General features: G+C 33.9%; 3 protein-coding genes across 8 annotated transcripts; all 3 read right to left on the reverse strand.

Moving 5' to 3' along the window:
- Nucleotides 1-1,259: 1,259 nt before the first annotated feature.
- LOC106362914 (pumilio homolog 18) lies at nt 1,260-4,204 on the reverse strand. The gene has a single exon (XM_048768987.1). The coding sequence runs from the start codon at nt 2,498-2,500 to the stop codon at nt 1,538-1,540; it is 963 nt and encodes a 320-aa protein (XP_048624944.1). The 5' UTR covers nt 2,501-4,204; the 3' UTR covers nt 1,260-1,537.
- Nucleotides 4,205-4,525: 321 nt separating this feature from the next.
- LOC106366649 (transcription factor MYB59-like) lies at nt 4,526-21,459 on the reverse strand. 6 transcript variants are annotated; one of them, XM_048768985.1, is made up of 11 exons: nt 18,468-18,723; nt 18,296-18,383; nt 17,885-18,203; nt 16,647-17,488; nt 16,484-16,552; nt 15,934-16,381; nt 8,467-8,987; nt 8,314-8,398; nt 5,498-5,645; nt 5,251-5,380; nt 4,526-5,138 (listed from the first exon to the last, which is right to left on the reverse strand). In XM_048768985.1, exons 9-11 carry the CDS (start codon nt 5,616-5,618, stop codon nt 4,676-4,678), a joined length of 714 nt encoding a protein of 237 aa, XP_048624942.1. In that variant the 5' UTR covers nt 5,619-5,645; nt 8,314-8,398; nt 8,467-8,987; nt 15,934-16,381; nt 16,484-16,552; nt 16,647-17,488; nt 17,885-18,203; nt 18,296-18,383; nt 18,468-18,723; the 3' UTR covers nt 4,526-4,675. The 6 variants fall into 6 exon arrangements, with proteins under 6 accessions (XP_048624942.1, XP_048624941.1, XP_013661757.2 ...); XM_048768981.1 differs by lacking the exons at nt 4,526-5,138; nt 5,251-5,380; nt 5,498-5,645; nt 8,314-8,398; nt 8,467-8,987 and adding an exon at nt 14,204-15,557 and having other exon boundaries at nt 18,468-21,459; XM_048768980.1 differs by lacking the exons at nt 4,526-5,138; nt 5,251-5,380; nt 5,498-5,645; nt 8,314-8,398; nt 8,467-8,987 and adding an exon at nt 14,204-15,685 and having other exon boundaries at nt 18,468-20,209.
- Nucleotides 16,527-17,544, reverse strand: LOC125592716 (glutathione S-transferase T3-like). Its single transcript, XM_048768088.1, has 3 exons — nt 17,062-17,544; nt 16,647-16,989; nt 16,527-16,552 (listed from the first exon to the last, which is right to left on the reverse strand). Exons 1-3 carry the CDS (start codon nt 17,542-17,544, stop codon nt 16,527-16,529), a joined length of 852 nt encoding a protein of 283 aa, XP_048624045.1.
- Nucleotides 21,460-21,798: the final 339 nt, after the last annotated feature.

Genomic DNA, 21,798 nt, shown 5'->3' on the forward strand with positions numbered 1-21,798 from the left:
AGTTTGGATAAAAGAAAACTACACTAAATGTAATGTTGCAGCTTCTTGGATCAACTGCCACAGGGACTGTGAAGCTGCCTGGATATTAAGGATCAACGGGGAGAGACTATGTTTGAGTGACATCCGTAGTACTTGGTCCTTAATAGTTTCCTCCTTTGAAGCAGATCTGTTGAGCTTACTATAAGACAGTGGAACGCCGATTAAGCAGATATGTTGAGTTTACTCTGGAAAAAGGACAATTGTGTTTGAGATATCATTGCAAAATGTGTGTTGAAGTGATTGAAAATTCCAAAAGTACCTTTTTCGACACTCAACAGCTGAGATTCACGGTTATATCGAAAACTCTTGAAGAATAGACAATAAATTATATGCCAGCAAATGGAGACATTGTAGCAATGGAGACAGCCAGGAGTGTAATATCAGTCCTATATGTCAAGAGATTATTAATAATGGCTGTAAGATCTTATTATCTCAGAAACTAGGGGACCGGTTAGAGACGAGTTCCCGGGAGACTCAGGGCACCAGCATCAAGAGTTCATAAGGGGAGTTCACACGTTTCCAAAAAAAAAAAATATTAAAATAAGCTACAGTGACGACTCTGTCTCGCAACGCCCCTTCTGCATGAACCTGGGTCGTTACTGTTCAGCGGGCCGCCACGTGGCGTGGCGGCCCGCTATTGGTCAATTTTTTTTTTTTTTTTTAACGAAAAATGAAAAAAAATAATAATAAAAAATTCACATGATGAACCCCAACAGGAGGTTCATTAATGCGGCTGCCCTCATCATTCCAAGGTTTGGAGCTCCTATCTATGCAATTTAAACAATGTAATGCCCTTGCATCTCTTTTTTTTTTTAACTGACTAAGAGGTTATTTTTCCCGGAGAGTAATTTATGCAATTTATGCAATTGAAACTCAAACCATGTAATTTATTTTTTCCGGAGAGTGAAAAGTTTTCAATGTAAATCAAATTAATGAAGTGCAAAATTCCTACGTGAATCGGTAATCAAGTGGCTTAACCACTAAGCCAACTCATCTTTGGTCCCCTGCTTCTCTTTGCTTGATAAAATTTTAATCGAAGGGAAACATCAATTAGTTTTGTTAATTTAATTATATGAAAAGGCTAACTGTGCATGGTTTTATGTATACAGTAGGTGAAAATCCACAATATGCGATCGACAAGAAGATTGTTGAAACGATGACTGAAACGTTTACTCTTATTCCAACATGTAAAACATTATAAGATAAAACTGTAAAAACGTCAGAATAACGAAGTTTATGATGTTTTTATGCGGGTAATATAGTATTACAGTAAATCTTAATTAAGGGTAAAGACGAATCCTATGAACTTTGTTTCTTCGAAACTCTGGCAGCTATCGGCTTAGGTTTGTTTTGTTTTAGAATTTTAAATTCAAAGAAAACATTCAATGAACACTTAATATTATCCAAATTGTAATTCTTCTTCAACAAGTATAAGTCACTACAATGAAATAGAACCTAATACATTAAAATTCGAAGAATTTGATTTGAGCTAGGTAACTTAAATAGTAGACTCCAACATGTTTGCAATGTTGCTTCCGTGAGACCTAAGCAAAAGTTGGCGAAAAGGCACCAGCTTCTGCACCAAACCCCTAAACAGATCGACCGTATTAATCTCACGCGTGACTCTAAGTGCCTTCACCACCACGAAACTCCCAAACTCATTCCTCGCCAGCCTCATCAACCTGCCTCCTTCGCACTCCAAAAGCTCCGTTACCACCACAGCCATCGACTCCTCAGTATCTAGAAGCTTCTCTACGATGTAGCTTCCATACTTTTTAAACGACAGATCAATGCAATGGCCACGAAGACTAACCGCTACGTTGTGCGTGCAACGCAAGTCGTAGAGTGTAAGCACGTGTTGGACAGCGAAGTTCCCTGAAGGATCGTTGCTTAGGCAGAGAGAGTTGCGCGCGACCAAGTCTAGTAGAAGATTTCTGTAGAAAGGATCATCCGCGTCGGTTATAACCTCGTTAAGCGCGATGCAACCGTACTGATTACGCGCGATGTCGAGCGCGTGGTGGAGAAGGTGCTCGTACATTACATACTTCTTCTGGTCGAAAACGAGCATAGCTCGAATGGCCACGTAGGATGCGTACTTGTCGGTGATGATATGGAAGAACCGGCGCAAGATAGCGGCGCAGAAGAAGGCGTCCATGTCGTCTGATATTCCGAGGAGCTTCTGGACGCGTCTCGACCCGTAAATGTTTCGGACAACCTCCGTGAAGTAATCGGAGTCTGACGTCAGTAACAGCACCATCAGCTGAAGCTCTTTTCGGTCAGACTTTGAGATAATTTCTTTAAACTGGGACACGCCTTCGCAACTAGTCATTACCATGAATAGCTCGTTTAAGCGGGCGTTAGCTAGGGTGGCGCGTGGGGCGAATCCCGGAGGAGGAATGTAACCGGAGATTCCTTTAGGGAAACGAATAAGTTGTAAACCATCGGACATGGTCATTGCCATTTTACAAGATTAATCTTTAACTAGAGAAGGATTAAAAGTTTGTATGATTTAAATTTGGAGAAGTTACGTTGGAAAGATTTTAGAGTTGTTGTTGGATTAGGATCTGTGTGGGGTAATGATATATTTATACATGTTCTTTTCTCGGTGACAATTGTATTTTCCTTTTAAGAAAAAGGAAAGCTATCACGGGTTTCCTTTATTTTATTTTTTTGTGCAACTATCACGAGTTTCCTTTCCTTCTCTTTTCGTAACAAATATTTCTACCGTTAATGAAAAAAAGGAAAAAGGTTGTGGAGGTAGGTCAATTAAATAAATTATTAAGCTTATCAAAAGAAAGGCTGAAGGAAAACTGGAAAACGGGAAAACTTACAATTGGGCTATAAATTGAAGGCCTAAAAGACGTACTCAAATTAACTAATTAATTATCATGGCCAGATATCACCTTTCTCAAACTTAAAATTGTGCTACAAATAGAAGGCCCAAGGGATATATAGCGAGGCAAGTTGAAGCTTAGTGAGAATATCTGATCATCTGCATCCAAATCCATCACTCAGTTAACACACTGAGAGATTGGCAGTGTGATTGTTGCTATTTAGAAAGGTAATACAACTAGTTGTATGATATTTAACATCATTGTTCCACCTAGCTAGACAGTGTTCCATTCTGTTAAAGAACTTTCTCTCAATCAACTCTAATCATTGCTAATATACGTTCAAAGGTCTCGCTGACATTCTCTCAGCATGTTTCTTCTAAACTTATCACTGCCTTATTGTAGTAAAATATTTATAGAGATGTGAAAGATCATTCAAACTCACCCTAGCCGAGACACCAAGCTACAAGTGTGTTATTGATAGCCATGGAGAATCCTGGACCTGAAAAGAGGAATGTGAAAACAGATAAAACCAAGATAACATCCTTCTTATAAGACATCCGCAAAGCGGAATCCCAGTGGAAATTAATTATATAATTTGAAACGACTTAAGCCTTGTTTTATTAATCTCAAACTTGGAGTGATTCTACTGTTATGTTTTTGTTGCTAGTAGTTTGGCTCTTTCCGTTTTCTTGGAAGTGGAATCAATTCCAAGGTAATGAATACTTTGATTATAATCTATTGCTGATTTTAAGATATGCATGAATTCATATCCACTCCACTTTTGGTACAAACTCTTCCAATAACTTTGGGTGGAAAGGGGATAATCTTATTTGGTGTTTACTTATGATAGTTATTGATGGATTTGTCATTTGTGGTATGATTAGGACTTTAAGATAATTGAGATTATCACTCTGGATGTAGATCTTATTTTATCCCCATCCATTTGTTCTTTGTTTTTGTTCTTATTGGGCGCAAGGTAGGCAGGTAAAATCATATGAAGAAGATATATACTTAATTGTTTTCTCCAAGCTTTTTTTTTTCTCCAAGCTTCCCTTATATGCCTATTAAAAGATTCAGGTAACCTTATTTGGTGAGAATCAGCCAGTCATCTCATATCTGCTTATTATAATTTACTTATTTTGTTTGTTTTAGCTGACTATTATCAATTAGTCTTCCTTCTCCACTTTTTAATTGATAAATAGTTGGTTTTGCATGCTTTTAAGCAGCCATCCTTCTCTTCTTTTTACTTATCCTTTTCCATTGAATTTTTAAACAACTTTTAAAAGGTTGAAGCTTTAGTCTCTGTAGTGGCTCATATAATAAAGAGATAGAAAAGGATATCTTACCACAAAGACTAAAGAGTGGGAACTGATCTTTTATCATGGAGCAATTTCTTAAATAGAAACACACATACTAAACACACATACTCGATTTGGTCAACAAGATGATAAAGCAGAAGATTATATTCTGTTTTGACAAAGTTGGCTTAAGCTTTACAACTCAAACTATTTCTCTTGATTATCTAGCAGATGAATATGCCTTGTTCTGTCACGTTGCTACTTGGTTATTCTATTTCTCTTCTTTCACACCTCATGGTTTTAATAATGGATACTCATTGATTTCATCTATCAACATTGATTTATATACAAAAATTCACAGAAACATTAAAATCTATTCATTTAGAAATAGAGTTCTGACTTATATTACACATAGTATCCATGAAAACATATTTTTGATAAAAAGGGAGATGGATATGATAATACATATAAGCTTCACATATAAACATTCAAATGAATCAAATCCTAGACTAAAGACGACCATGATGATCTACCATGTTCAAAACTGAGAGGAAATTGATCAATAGCAAAAGAAGACATCTTACTTTCGTATGCATCCATGTTCCATGTAGACTCCAAGGAGCTTTCCCATGTTGGAGAAGCCAGAGGAAGAGGATGGAAATTAAAGTGACAGCTTTGCTCTGAGTAGTAGATGTCTTTTACCGGTTTAATAATGTTTGCTCCAGATTGATCAATCTCTCTCCATATGTCATCCATAGAGTAGTTTCCATCATCACATTCTTGATTCATTTTGCCATTGGATCCTACAGTGTCTTGGGTCATAGACGATGAGCAGCAGTTTGAAGATGAGGAAGTTGGCGACATAGGTCGCTTTTTCTCTTGTGCCTGCTTCCTCATATGAGTCCTCCAGTAATTCTTTATCTCATTATCTGTTCGACCAGGCAATTTCTTTGCGATTTTTGACCACCTGCATATGAATATTTCCAAAGTTCATACAACAACAAAAAAAAAAAAAGTGAAAGAAACAAAAAGAGAGGGAAGTTTTGAGGTTTATCAGTTTCTTGCAGATATCTTCTGACCTGTTTCCCCATGTGGCATGCAGCTCAAGGACAAGACGCTCTTCTTGATGAGTCATCTTTCCACGTTTGAGGCCAGGATGCAGGTAATTAACCCACCTTAGCCTGCAACTCTTTCCTGTTCTGTTTAAACCTACAACCAAAACTAGGTCAGACTTTTAAAATGGAAGGTCCTTTCCAGAGACCGCCCATTTTTCCAAACACAAACCCTATACCTATTCTTATCATGTTTCTCCCTCCACCTTCAAACCTGAAACTTTGGCTACAAAATCCCATCTTCGATCTCCGAAAGCGTGGACAAAGTTGACCAAGAGGATGTCCTCCTGTTCTGTCCACGGTCCTTTGCGGTATTCTTCTTGCACATTTTTCATCTCACTCTTTCTTTTTTAATTTTCTCTCTGAAAAGAAGGAAAGTTACTTCTCAGCTTTGTTTTGTGGGAACTTATGGCATAATCTAGACCAATATTTATATGTGAGCCAACTTGAACAATGCGTTGTTGTGTCTACGCGATATAGCACTCACATTATTAAAATTCTCAAATGATTTGTCTTTCTTATCTTTACCGTCCATATATGGTGAGAGATTATGCTGATGATAATGTGGGGGCCTGTTGTTTTATGATGCCATCAAGCTATTATAGCATTAAAAATGGAAATGATCGGTAATAGGCGATTGATGTACACTGATGCAACACTCCCATTAACTCGGCCTTTTCTATTTCTTTTTGTGTGTTGCAATAAGAACACGTTCTTATATTTTCTTTTGGTAGATCTCAATAGTTTCTATTGCACTATCTGTAAAATATTCAGCGGCTATCCCAAATCGATCAAGAGAGGAACTGAGGTAAACTATATAATCTTATCATCTAAAACAAAAAAAATATGCAAAATATTGTTTTTCCTTTATGGTTTAAACAATATGGAAGGAATATATAAATTTGTGTGAGCAAAAAAAGGATCCAACATTTTTCAACTATTTTGTGAGGTTATGATTGCAATTTGTCCTTTGACTTTATTAAAGGTTAATCTAGATATCACTATAGAAGCGTATAAGAGCATTTTTAACGCGGTATACTGCGTTTCTTAAGGAGTGGATCCCGCGCTTTTGATAAAAACGGGTTTCATAAGTCGTGAGATAATGAACGGTTTCGGTCCGTTTCTTACATTATTTTGCGGGCTCCACGACACGTGGCGGCCCGCGATTGGTTCTGTTTTTATTTTTATTTTAATCACATAAAACAAAAATAAATAAAGATTTTTTTTTTTGAAACTCAAAACGGATTTCACCCGATAATCATGCTCTAAAAGCAGGGCCGTGCCTGAGATATATTGGCCTTGAAGCAGAAATATTTTTTTGGCCCGTTTCTTTTATATAAACTGTGAAAATTCTAAAAAAATGAAGCTGTAGAGCGTCGAACCCAGGTATGTATACACCCAAGCCAATAACAAAACCGGTTAAGTTACATAAGATTTATGGAAATATTGGCCCTTTAAAATACATATCTTCACCGGCCCTCAAGCATATGCTTTATCAGCTTTTATTCAGGCACGACCCTGTCTAAAAGGCAAAGAAAGAAGAAAAAGCATAGAGCAGAAGGGGTCGAATTGTTTTGGGTGTCTGATAAGTGGCCTTTTGTATCTAGCAGCAGCGCTTGAGATTGAAAGTTAAATACTTAGATATCTTTTTAGGATCAGGAATTCATTCTAAAGACCCACCAAATTATTTATTTAGTAACTGAGAAAGGCCAATTCTATTTGCCTTGACATTGTGAAATTCCCCTTGGTACTCTGTTTCATGTCTTCGAAACTTTGGGTTTTAGTATATAATCTTTCCAAACCCTAAATTCATTCGTTAATAATAACTAGGGGCATTGCCCCCGCGCAAACGCGGAGTTGTGGATAGAGTTCTTGTTTCATCTCAATATTTGCTAGGATTATTGTGGTTGTGCATTTTGCATTTTGAATTGTTTTTCAAGTTTTTTTTATTGTTATAGGGTTAGAGTTGTGATGATGAACTGTGTATGCATTGTTCTCTACTTATGAATGACTAAATTGTGTTAATAATGTGATTGATATAGTTCGTTGTGTTGTTTGCTGTGTTACTGAGACTTATTGTTTGTTTGTCTTTTTAATTTATTTCTTATACTGTTGAGAATAAATAAATTATATTAAAGTTGTTGAGAGTACCTTTTGTTTCTAGATATTTTTTCTCCAGTTTAGTTGTGTGTATTAAGTAATAATTTTTATTATCCTTATTATGTTTGTTATATGTTTTTATTTTATTTTTAAACTTGTTGCTCTTACCGAACCTTTAAAACAAATACACGAAGACTTGTAGAAATAACTATAAAATGAGTGACAGTTCTGAGTATTTGGGCTTTAACGGGTTTTAAACGAATTTATGCATTTCTCAAAAGAAGACAATAGCATTGGCATGTTAACATTGGGCATGTAAGCTATTTTTATAAGACAGGAGTAGTGAGCAGGTGGAGATGTTGTTGCTGCCTTTGTGTATATCGGGATTGTCTCTTGTATCTCTTGGTGTAGTTGTGTTTGTTTATCTTTTATTTGATGGGTAATATGCAAACAAAAATCATTGTTAGTAGTATTTATCAGAGTTCGCAATGTACTCTGCTTTTTTGTTTAGGTAAGTTCACTGATTTTGGTTGTCGTCTTCGTCTTCTTCGTTGCGAAAGTAAGTTTGTAAATTGTTAAATAGCTGGCCGTGTAATTTGTATTTTTTTAGCTGGTTTGATGTATGTGTCGTTGAATTTTAGTTGAGGTGGTTGGTTTGGTATATTTGTTTTGAAGTTTATTTCTAAGATTAGACAAAAAAGAGAGGTAATCATTAATGATTCGTCTTTTTTGGAATTCTAGTTTTTGGTGTTTTGATTGTTTGGGTTGTTGTGGTTTCTTTTAAGCTGTAAAATAAAAGTTTGTGTAAAATTAGTTTGATAAGTAAGGGAGATAAATAGACGATCACAAAATATGAAATATTTTTGATTATTAATGTTAACACAATATATATAATAATATAAAGGGAATTGTTTGTTGACTGTTTCTTACGGATCAATGAGGAGACGAATAAGGACTCGAGTTGTTTCTTTGGTAAAGTTAGAGCCCTGGACAGAACGGATTTGCCCAACCACATCTGCAAGTTTAAATATCAGTTATGATATCGAAACATAATATAAACTCAGATGCAGTATGATAATATACCTGAGAGTTATAGGTTTGTGTTCGTAATCACTTGGAATTGTCGAACAGTCTAGTTATGACTGGAGATTAGTCTCAGGAGCACCCGTGATGACTTCATCATTAATAGTTGGTGAGATGAAACGAATGAGGAATTGATTATCAGTTATCTTGTACATGCTTGAGCACATAGCAACCTCAAAACGATCAACTTTCACAATGAACCGGCTTTCAAAGATGACATGTAATGATTAGCACGTCCGGCGGGAATAAACCCATGAATCACGAAATCTGCAAATAATATTATTCAACAAAGAATCAGTAAATCAATTAAAATCAATTATATTAAATAAATGTGATAAATCAAAGATTAACTTATCTTTTTATCAAGGAAGAAAACTGTGATTCCCATAAACTCACTGTCTTTCTTGAAATTCAGGGAATCCAATAAGCGAGGAGGTTAGAGGCTATGCTCTGACTACTACGACCAAGACGGAGAGACTCGAAGGTTGAGTGACGGACGCCGGGGACGCCGGTTTGAGGAACTGGAGAGGCAGAAAGAGACATTTTCTAGAAGATGGTTAAAGCTAAGAGGAATCAATGAGTTTTGTGGAGATGCAAATTGGGTTCATCAAAGATGAGAATCATATATATAGGGTTTAGAGAAGGACTACAAATCATGAATATTTATGATCAAACGATTTAAGATGGGGAGGTGAAGAGTTTGCCGGTGAAAAAATAGATTACGAACAGACACACAGCGCAATTCTGTAGCTCAGACTTGTATAAGACAATGATAAAAAAAAACCTAACTCATATTAAACAAAGACAGTTTACAATATGAAAAAACTATAATTGTTTTTTTTCTTCCATATAACGTGATGAATCTCATTTAAAAATGAAACTCATAATACACTTGTAGGCCCGGCCCACAGAGAAAGCCGAAGAAGCAAGGATTTCCGACATTCATAAATATATATTAGTTTCGGCCATCAATGTACAAAGTACCATTTAGTTTAGTAGTATAAATGTAGATGTTTATATCTCAATAACCCGAGTTTGAACCATGTGCTTGACATTTTTTTCATATTTTTTAAAAGTGGGATCCACAAAACGCTGACGTGACACGCTGAGGAGAGAGCAAAAACTCAATCATTATAATATTGATTTTCGAGGATGTATATTTATTATTATATGGTTTATCGTGTAATTACATTAACCTTACAGTTACAGATTTGGTCACGTGTGCAATTTATGTTGCTTACGTCTTCTAGATGCATGGATTAAAGTAGGGTAGATAGGGTTCTGACTCTGTGTGTGTAAGTACCTGGTGTGCTGGTCCATAGAAGCAGAGAATAAAGAGTTTATATGTTCTTGTTTTCTCTTGCGATAACTCTAATTGGCAAAGAGTTCCCAAGATTCTTCAAATTGTTTTGTTCTGTGGAAAACTATGAAAATGACCTACAGGAATCTTAGAGAACTATACTCAGATTGATGTTGCATGGTCTTTATTATAAATGCTAAAAAAGTTCCAGACCGGTGGACAAACCTATCAAAACTGGTTCCAAAGGCATCTCCAACCCTACTATAGTTTTCACTCAAAAGCAGAGTTTAAAGTAAAAATGCTCCAATAGTACTATATTTTTCACTCTATAATAGAGTGAAAAATTAGTTTACTCTATATATAAAGTAATTTGTTTTTTTTGTTCATCATTCTATTTTTTACTCTAAAATAGAGTATCATTGGAGCAATATCCAACTCTATAAAAGAGTTACTTTCTTTTAGAAAAAAACAGAGTAAACCATTGTAGATAGTCTAAGATTTTAGGAGGGCAACATGCGCTTTAATAAAGGTTTTAATAATTAAAAAAATAATAAATTTGGAAATCAATGTATATAATTTTCTTCAGAAAATTTGAAGTTATAAGCTAATGTTTATTTGGCTATTTCCAGGACCTGCCATGAAACCTATTGAAGTTGCGTCCTAATCCCCAATATATTAATTGAGAAACATTTAAAAAGTTATAACAAGTAGTTTGTACTAATTAAAAAAGTGTCCTGCTGAGTTGTCACGTAATTAGAATGCTAATTTTGCTTACGTGGCGGCTTGAGAATCAATTGAGAATTTTGTTAGTCCAAAATGAAATTGCTAGGGAATGTTATATTATATAGTATGTCCATTATGAATCATTCATTTATCAAATTGAAATTATTATATATTCTTTCCTTAAATAAAACCTATGAAATTACCTAATGTGATTAAGATATATATAGAAATTAATTATTTTAAATAATAAATATTTGCTAACAATTTGTATACTTTCTATCATTTTTTGTTTAATTATTTATTATTAAAATAAATTACACAATTACATTAATCATATAATAAAAATTTAGATTTATTTTTCTATATGTTGTATTTAAAATTTTTCAAAACGAGTATAAATTACTAAAACTGTTAAAAGTCTCACATAAACTTTTGTGATCAAGGTTTAAATTTTTTTCTATAGTAAGATACAATGATTATAAAATCATATGAATAAATAATTTTATTTTAATAGGTGTTTATGTTAATATATATATATATTTCATATCGTTTAAATTAAACTATACATCATATGAAAATACATACTTATATTTTGATATTTGCGTTGAACATATATTGAAAAGTTAATATTTTAGGTTTGAAATCTTCATTGTTTTTTTAAATGATTATAAATTATTGAAACCACTAAATATTCCACATTTAAAAAAATCGCTGGTGTAAAATTTTGATACACAAATATGCAAATAATCATAAAATCATATGAGTAGAAACCTCATTTAATAAATATCCATATTAAAAGTATACTATATATCTATGTTAATATCATTTAAATTTAATTATATATCATATAAGATAGATAAGATTGATTGTTTTGATTTATTTACCCTAAAATTATTGCGAATAAACAAGAGCAGTCGTTTGATTTGTATGAGCACGCCAATTTATTACATAATAGTAATTGATTTCTTAGTTGTTTAATATATAATTATTATTTTATTATTTCATAATATACAGAAAAACATAAAATAAGTAATAAATATAAAATATTTATTCTGCACAAGGCGCAGATCTTAATCTAAGTATGTATCTCTTTAATAATTTTAAATCTTAAACATTTTCTAAATCTCAGGCCAAAACAAAATAACGAAATGAGAATAATCTCAAAAATCAATATTTATATCGAGCAATAACCAAAATGAAAAACGATACAAAAATGAGAAAAAAATATTGAAGATACATAGGATTGACACGTGAACGTAAACTTTTCATAACCATAATTAACTTTCAAATTGCTAAATCATGATATAAAACCGAGCTGACATAGTTTCATTGTAACCAAATAATATGCCTAAAATTCTTCGGCCTAAACGTTAGGTTCTTATGCGATAAGTGATTTTTTGACTTAAAATATTAAAAAAAAAGATCAGCTCATTAGTAAACAAATTATGTAATTAACAAAATTTTTTTAAAAATATTGTTGAAGGGCCAAAAATATTAATTCGATCAAGGATATAAATTTATTTTCCATACAATATTTTTTAAATAATTTTCATATAAACTCACCATGCGCAAAACGCATGTCTTATCCCGGTTCTATTTTAAAAGCTGTGGAAAATCAGTACTGGTTTTATAACGACCCATACAGAACTGGCCAAATCCATCATAGTTCTTGTGTCTTTTGGAATTTAATTGTGGGCTGGCCCTGATAACCAGGTAAACCTAGACGAAACCGGGACAGAAAAAGGAAAGAATCTTAACTTAAACCGTTTTATTAAAAACATAATCTTGCTTAACCGTTCACAACATCCCTTATCTAAGTCCTCTTCAATTATCTTAGATCCTTAAATTAAGCTAGCGCTCTATGTTTGTTAAAAACTATCTCAACTGTTTGTTTGTGCTACCGTGTTTACTGTATACCTGTTTTATATAAAGACTGTATACCTTTTCTTAACAAATCAAATCTCTTTGTGCTTGCATTTTGCCAAGATATAACTAAGACCCGAAAAACGCTTGTGTTAAAAAAATAGTATTTTTTGTTACAGAAATTATTTTTGAAGCTTTCTGTGATACTAAGTGTTATTAATCTGTAGTAAAAAAAGATTGGTTCCCAAATTGGTGGTGTCTAGTGACAGTGTAAGGGATTGGTTCTTTTGTGCATGATTCAAACTTACTTTGATACAAATTATTACTTCTTTAACTGGAATTTTGAAGACGGATTCCATATAGAGGGATGAAATAGGCTCGAAATTCACACGGTCTTTAGAAATTTTTTGAGTTAATTACACTAAGAGACATTTTTTTACTTTCTTTTACACGTAGAGACACTTCTTACATGTGACACACTTTGTTGTGGGCCAGCAACAAATTGTAGACAATTTTGTCCTTAATGGAAAGGACAGTTGTGGACGAGTGATGTATGCATGAGTGATGTGTGGTTGGGTGATTTGTGGATGGGTGATGTGTGGATGAGTGATGAATAATGTGTGGATATGTGATGTTAATGTGTTTATAGTAGATAAGTGGACAAACTCTCTGTTTTGATTCCATAAAACTATACAACAATACATGGACATGGACTCATGTTACTAAAATTATACCATAAAACGTGGACACGGACTCTGTTATCTCCAATACAAACACTTGGCTTCTTCAGCTCAATTGATAAATTATATGCAGTTAAACTCCAATCAAGATGAGAAAGAGATGATATTGCGAGTATGAGCGGAGAGAAAAATTGAAGAAGCGTTTACCTTTTATCGGAGAGTAATAGATCTTGCATGTCAGAGATTTCTGATCTAAGAAATTTGCGCTTTGGCATGAAGTGGATGGATGTAATTTTGATTAGAATTGAATTTAGATCCCGAGATGATGAATGAAATCGAATAAATATTTTCCATGTCCACAACTAGTTTATAATTTTGTTAAGATGTTCATGTCCATAACTAATTTATAATTTTGTTATCCACGCTTTCGTGTCCACGTCCACATTTTGTTTACACATTAATATATATAATATATATATGAACATGGATCTTAAAAGATAGAGAATTTTATATATAGTTTATTATAACAATTATTTTTGTTTAATATATTTTAGAACTTGAGATAAAAGTAAATAAATACATAAAGTAGAATAAGAAAAATAATAAAATGAAATAAGAAGAGGAGAGAGATTCTCTTTAGTTTAAGGTCATAAAAGTCTTTTTGACAAAATAAAGCGTGTATCAAGTGATAAGTGTCTTGTAGTGTAATTTGAATGTGAGAAAGTGTCTCTAGATGTAAAAAATTCAAAAAAATTTATGTCGAAACCAAAACTATATATATATATATATATATATATATATATATATATTTACAGATTTACAAATTACAACTTCACCTCTAAATTCCAAGTTGGTCATTTTTAATATGGGAGTTTAAACAATTTACTTTTAAACATACATCATACATGGTGAGATGATCTTAGAACGATTTGATTGGCATATTAATTTCTGTGGTTTTATTTTCTTGGCAGGAGAGCAGGAACATAGTCTCTTATTTTTCCGAAAATGAACTTACATGGCCATTAGAGCATCTTTATCCATAGAAACACTAATGAGTTTCTAAATGATTATTTAATTATATAAGTGTAGTTAGTGGAGTTAAGAAATCTAGTTAAGAAACTGTTCGATTTTGTGCCTCCAACGGTAGTTTCTTAATTAAGGTTCTTAAAAAAAAATTAAATAATTTTTTTTAAGATGAAATTTATTTATTAAATAAAACATATTAAAAGATAACATTTTCGACATATGATTTTAAATAAAAACATAAAAACAAAGATTACTAAAGTAAACGACAATAATTTGAAAGAAGCATCAGAGCTCAGTTGTTGTCTTCATCACGTCCAAATTTACGCCATATATGTTCAACTAAATCAGCTTTCAGGCGTTGATGCATTTGTTTATCACAAATTCGAGTTCGAACACCCATCATATTAGTGATATTTGAAGGCATATCTGTAGAATACGTGAGATCGACATGTGAACTTCCGGCGTCGTCTCCTTGTTGGAACTCTGAAACATTAAAGTGAGTGTATCCATCTCGTTCGTCTTCTACTATCATATTATGGAGTATGATACATGCTCTCATAATATTCCCAATTTTCACTTTATCCCAAAAAAGTGTTGGATTCTTAACAATGGCAAAACGAGCTTGCAAGACTACAAAAGCACGCTCGACATCTTTTCGGGCAGCTTCTTGACGTTGAGCAAATAAAACTGCTTTCGGGTCTTGTGGTATTTGAATAGATTGGATAAAGGTTGCCCATTTCGGGTAAATACCATCGGTGAGATAGTAAGCCAATTGGTACTCTCTTCTATTGACGGAGTAAGTGACTTGCGGAGCTTGACCGTTTATTATGTCATCAAAAACAGGTGAGCGATCAAGAACATTGATATCATTTAAGGTACCTAGAGGTCCAAAAAATGCATGCCATATCCAGAGATCATATGAAGCAACCGCCTCTAAAACGATGGTTGGCTTACCCGAACCACGAGAATATTGCCCTTTCCAAGCGGTGGGACAATTCTTCCACTCCCAATGCATACAATCGATGCTTCCTATCATCCCGGGAAATCCACGCTGCTCACCAATATCAAGTAGACGTTGAAGATCAGCGGGTGTTGGTCTTCTTAGATACTCATCACCGAATAAATTTATTATTCCTTCCACAAACTTTTCCACACACGCCCGAGTTGTAGTTTCACCGAGACGGAGGTATTCGTCGACTGTATCAGCCGCAGTACCATATGCCAAGACACGAATAGCTGCGGTACACTTTTGGAGTGTAGAGAGCCCAAGCCTTCCAAAACCATCTTTCTTTTGGCGAAAGAAGTGAACTTCGTTGGAGAGTCGATCAACAATGTGTATGAACAATCGCGTGTTCATTCTAAATCGTCGCCGGAATAAATTTTCAGGATACGTTGGAGTTTCACTGAAATAATCATTCCATAAACGTATATGGCCTGCTTCACGGTTTCTTTCGATATAAACACGTTTTTTCCTTTCCGGCCTCTCCTCTTGTTGACCACTATAAGCAACGACAAGATTCTCGAACGTTTGATCAAAACGTTCATCAAAATATTGATCAAAAGCTTGATAAAATTATCAGGATTATTATGAGAAGAAGATGCCATAATTACGGACCAAACGTGGAACCTGTACCAATTAACAATTAAATATATTTTAAATAATATCACGCATGATTTTATAACATATTATAAAATTTCCGGATGATAAAATTGCCTAATTCACAAAATTGCCCAACTCACATAATCATGTTACATATTAACAATGTCATTGTTTGATAATTTTTTTGCGGCAATGATATAGTTACATATTAACAAAGCTATGACGTAATTATTATTGCGGTCATAATGCTAAAATGTGAAGATCCATGGATTTACCTTTATGAGTATGTGTGATTGCGTTTGGAGAAGGTGCTATGTTTGATGAGTATTTGTCGATTGTGTTTGGAGAAGATGAAAGTAGAACACAACAAAGACAAGATATTATGATCTTTTAGATGAACATTTGTGATTGCGTTTGGAGAAGATGAGAAAGAAAAGATGGTATTTTAAAGACAATGAGAAGATGAGAAAGAGAATACTTTCATTACAAGATACAAAATCCACAAAGAGTTGCCCTCATTTTAAAGACAATGAGAGTATAACACAACAAAGACAAGATACAAAAGCCAACAAAACACAACAGCAGTCTTGTGACACAACAAAACAACTAAGATAAAGCAACTTCCGTGACCACAACACTGACACAAGAAAACAAAAAGACACGCCACCTCTGCTTTTCCACGTCCGTGACACAAGACCTGTAAACCACTTCCAAAGCTCCACTCTGCGAGAACAACAATCCATGTGAGACCACTTTCATTACAAGAACACAATCCATGTGAGAAAAGCAGAGATACATAGCAATAACAGATAGAGATCTGCTCACCCATAAGAACTACAAGAGATACATAGTCGAACAACCATGAGGACTACACTGAGCCGCCTGATACAGAACCTGAATAACAATGAGAACAACAAGAATCAAACAGGGAAATAGAACCATTATAAAACAGAAACTGAAGTTGCCAAATTATAAGTAAAAAGCTTACCCAACATTTCTGTAATAAGGTTCTTCTTTAAGGCTTCTTCAAATTCAGATAGTGGCTCGGTTTTGGCAATGAGAGTCTGAAGCAGCCCCATCTTGGACAATTTTTCTTTAACTTCCAAATCTTTCTCCTTAATTGCCCACAAGCTCTGAAGCTCAGAAATGTCTTCATTGGTTTTCTTAGCACTTGCTCGTTTCGATGCCTTAACACCAGGAGGACGGTGCTCGCCATCAGTGGTAGTTGCGTAAGAGCTCGAGGACTGAGCACCATCGTCACCCTTCCTCTTCTTGCAGCTTCCATCAATCTTACTAGTAGCTACTTCACACCATTTCTGGTCAAACCGCAGCTAATCCCACGCATGTTGAAGATTAAATTTGACCTTGTGATCATTGTGGAAGATCTCGTGTGCCAGTCTCACTACATCATTCTCATTCATTCCACTTGTCTTCTGTCTTGTTGCAGCTTCATAGGATCCAGAAAACTTGGAAACAAGATCGTTTATCTTCTGCCACCGTTGCTTACACTGGATTGACTCTCGCTTTTCACCGCCTTGAACCTTTGGACTAGCTGCAAAGTAAGCAGCTATACGCTTCCAAAAAGCACCAGCTCTTTGCTCGTTGCCCACTACAGGGTCCTTGCTGGTGCTCAACCAGGCGCTTATAAGCACTACATCCTCGGTGAGAGTCCACTTCTTCCTTTCTCTTCGCTCTGATGGTGTGTCTTCACCGATGCTTCCAGTGTCAGTACCGTGAGTACTATACACAGGGACGTGCGATGATCCGATCTCCCCACCCTGTGAAAAACCCTCATAACGAAAGGGTTGATGATGGACACTCCCTTGTTGACTTGTAAGAAGGTCAACAAAATGAGAGGTCTCAGTATAATGATTCGTTGAATCCATGGTTTAAAATGACAATGAAGAGAGAAAGAGAATAAACACAGGGACTTGTGATGATCGTTTGGAGAAGAAGAGAAAGAGAAATGGATTAAATAGATGAAAAGAGCAATGGTTTAATAGATGACTTGACATCAAACTAACATATTTATTACCTAATGCAAACATTCATCACACACATTTTCACTAACTATAATCTAACTCTAACTAGCATTCATCACACGCTTTTTACTAACCAAAACCTAACTCCAAAGAGCATTTATTAACCACACCAGACTTGTACTATCCAGACAAAGCAATAAAGAAAAAGAAAGACTTGAAGAAGAGTTAAGTTTGATGTGATTACCTCGCGGAGAGTCTCAAGTGGTAGTTGCTACTCCAAGAACTTGATGTGTTGCTGCTCCTCTGCCGCAACACCCTCAACCACGAATAGAAGCCTCGCAGAAGAATCAAGACATTAAAAGAATTAATTAACAGATACAATTAACTGTAACAACTCAATATACAAAGCTCGTAACTTGATGCTGTCATCTCTAATCATAACTTATGAAATATACATTATTCAGTAACTAATTAAGCTTCCAACAAGACTAAAGCATGAATCTTTACCTCGTGATTGGCCTTAACGATCCACATAAACGCACTGATCCACTAAACAAACACACCTACAACGAACATAACAGCACAAAGGTTTTTACTTAGATCCTATACTCGGACAAACTTCATCAACCTTTGATTCGAAATGTCGAGACTTTACCAGCTTCATGGAGATGGAAACATCGATCGAATCAGCATCATCAAACTAATACTCAAGTATGATCGCTCGAATCCTCATCAACCCTCCTCTGTTCAAAACCCACCAAGTGATTCGTTTAGACCAAAACAATAAAAAAATTCAAATCTGCTAAAAAATGATAAATCGAAGGTACCGTGGATTAGATTGAGGGCTCGCCGGGAAGCAATCAGAGAAGAACAAGGGTCGCTGATTCTGGCTCTCGAGAAGACGTGAGTTTAGGGACTGAAGATGGAGAAGGAGAGTGGAGATCGAGTTAGAGCAGAGAGAATCGCAAGAGAAGAAGGCGATGAGATTGATGGCATCGATCGTTACAGATCAATCGATGTGGTCCTGCGGAGATCACGAAGCGCAACAAACAAAGAAGAAACAAAGAAAATAATGAGAAGAAGAGAAATTAAAACGCAAAAAAAAAATCCTTTTGCTCCCAAGCTGACACGTGCATTCAGAAATCCTTTTAAAACGGTTCCAAAAATTACACATAGAGGATCGGTTACAACCCTTTAATTGCTTTTTGATTTATTTAAATGGATCATTATCTTTAAAAACCCATTACAGAAACTGGGATAATGGTGCTCTTAGGCCCATTACTTATTTGATTCCCAATAATTGCATCAACTAGGTCATTACGAAAGTTACAAGGTCGAGAGGTACCATTCCGTTAGCTTTAAACATTGCGTATCAAGAATTAGTAACTCAAAAAAAAAAAAGTCTTGTTACTATGATTTTCTTCACTTTATTTTTGTTTTGTCCCTAAAGATTATGTGGTCGCGCTTGTAATGCTTTAAATATCATCGTGTGAAATATTTGGGGTTCTAATGTTTTTGCCTGTTGCTTTCAAATTATCGAATTGTCCATTGTCCAACATCCATTATAAAATTCTACACACCACCATAATCCGAAAGCTACTACATATTGCCATGATCTGAGCCGTCGATCAATTAGTAGTTGGATTTGGTCATTTAAATTAAGCGGTAAATAATAACAATTAGATTAAGGGGCCCCTTAGATTAATACACTTGGAAATATATGATTAGTAGATATGATTGAGTCAAAAATATTCAAAGTAAATATTAGTATTATTTTGATAGTTGGGTTTGGTCTCCAATGTTCTCAGGATTGTTAATCGGGCGTTCGGGGACCGTCTAGACAACTTGATTAGTTTTTGTAGATATGTTTTTAGTATATTTTACTCCTATATGTTTAACAAACATATTATTTACCAATATATTAATGGACACCTAGACGAATTTAATAGGCTGCATAAACATTACCTACGCCAAAGAAACATTGACCTTTATTAACAGCTCAGACACCTATAGCGTCCGATTTTAAATTCTTCTATGATATAGTCATATACTATCATAAATTAATTATCCTCGTAAGGAATTCAGTTGACTAAAATTGCAGAATGCAAGAAATGACATTCTTTTCTGAAGCAGTCTTTGTAATGGAAGACTCAAAATTACGAAGGAGTGAAGTTAAAGACATCTCTAAATTCTAAAATAGAGTTTATAATAAAAATGTTTAAATGGTATTCTATTTTTCATTCTATAATAGAATAAAAAATAGATTTATTCTATATATAGAATAAATTGTTTTTTTTTCATCACTCTATTTTTCATTATAAAATAGAATATCATTGAAATCAGATCCGGCCCTAGGCTAAAACCCTTAAATCTTGGGTTTTAGGCGCCAAACAATATATACATTTTAGGGGCACCAATTGCAAGCAATCCTTTTAGGTCCAGTGGCTTAAAATATTTTCCTCTTATTTCACGTATGCATGTTCGAAACCTGTTTTTTTTTTTCATTTTCCCCCCATTTTATAACTGAAAGAATCTAATGATTTTCATTCCTTTGTTTATAACCTTAGTTTCCTTGTTCATTTTTTTCCGTTTTTATAATAACTGAAAGAATCGAATGATTTTGATTCCTTTATTTATAACCTTAGTTTCTTAGTTTATATTGTATTAAATAATATAATCAAACCAACTAATTGCCTTTGGCAAAAACAAAAGCGATGCCATTTACGAGAGGTATTCCTCTTTCCTCTTATTTTTTCTTCTTTAAAGCATTGTTCTGTTTTTCAAAAATAAAGTTATTCTAGTTATTATGCCTGTTGCTGACAACAATATAAGAAATGAGCTAAATGCATACAAAACGAATTGCCGTAACAGGAAACCAATAGTATTTTTAAGCAACATGTTAAATGCATATGAACGTTTTAGAATAATTATTTTATCAATATGATAAATCAATATATTAGGGTTCTTGATGAATTTTTGTTTGGTTTAAAAGCTAAGTTCTTAAAAAATTATTGTTGGGGGCATGAGTTTTTAATCCGCTTTAGGCGCCATAATACTCCGGACCGGCACTGATTGAAATATATCACAACTCTATTATAGAATTACTGTATTTTAAAATAAAAAATAGGTGAACCATTGGAAATTGTCTTAGATAGATAGAAAGAAGACATAAAATGGAGTTACATGGACGCCAACACTTCCTCTACATATGGCCACTCCACTAAGTAAGATTTTCCCCCTTCCATTCGTTTTAACAGTTTAAGATAAGACCCTTTTGGTCCCATTCTTTATCTTTCTTTTTTCTTTACATCTTTGTATTTCAGGATCCTATGAATTGTGCATGGCCTCACTTTGTTTGATTATGCAATATTACATTGCATGCGTCTCCACTCTCTGTGAAAATACTCCCCATGCATGCTTATATATACATGCACCAGGATTACGTTTGATTCAAAACTTATAAACTATGTTCTTCCGTTGACATAATTTAAGACATTAACATCACTAACCAAGTGGTTTAACCCTAATGGTTAACTCTATCATGTCTATAATTGGGTAAGATTAGATTGTGACTTACTAATCCATCCACATGTGTTATATCAAGGTTTATGATTTTTAACTCTTAAATCAGTTAGCAGTATGAGGTTGAAATAAGTTCCATTCTATTTCATATTTGATATTTTTAACCGTTTTTCTATTTTATAAGTAACTAGGGTTTGGCCCGTAGGGCGGGTTAGTAATCAAAAGAAGTATATAGTATATCATAAATTTTATTGAATATTTCAGAATATTTAATTTAAATTGTAAGTAATTTTTAAATTGAAATACAAAAAATTACAATTACAGTAAAAACTCTAAAAATTATGTTAGGACTTTGATATTTTATTAATTTGTAGAATTATTAATTTTTAAAAATTCATTTTTAAAGTTCTCTATTTAAGATATATTTTCCCTAAAATAAAAAAAATATTTGATTTCAGTATATATACATTAATTACATTTTTTAAATTCGACATTTATATTAGTTTAATTATATTATTTGGTGTATAAAATATGTTTCATAAAATTTAAATGTGCTTTTAGATATATATTTTTACTAAATCTCATCAAAATATATTAAATGTTAAGACAATTTAAAGATGATTCCATTGTGAATAT

Source organism: Brassica napus, chromosome C9, assembly GCF_020379485.1.
Source record: "Brassica napus cultivar Da-Ae chromosome C9, Da-Ae, whole genome shotgun sequence".
NCBI lineage: Eukaryota > Viridiplantae > Streptophyta > Magnoliopsida > Brassicales > Brassicaceae > Brassica > Brassica napus.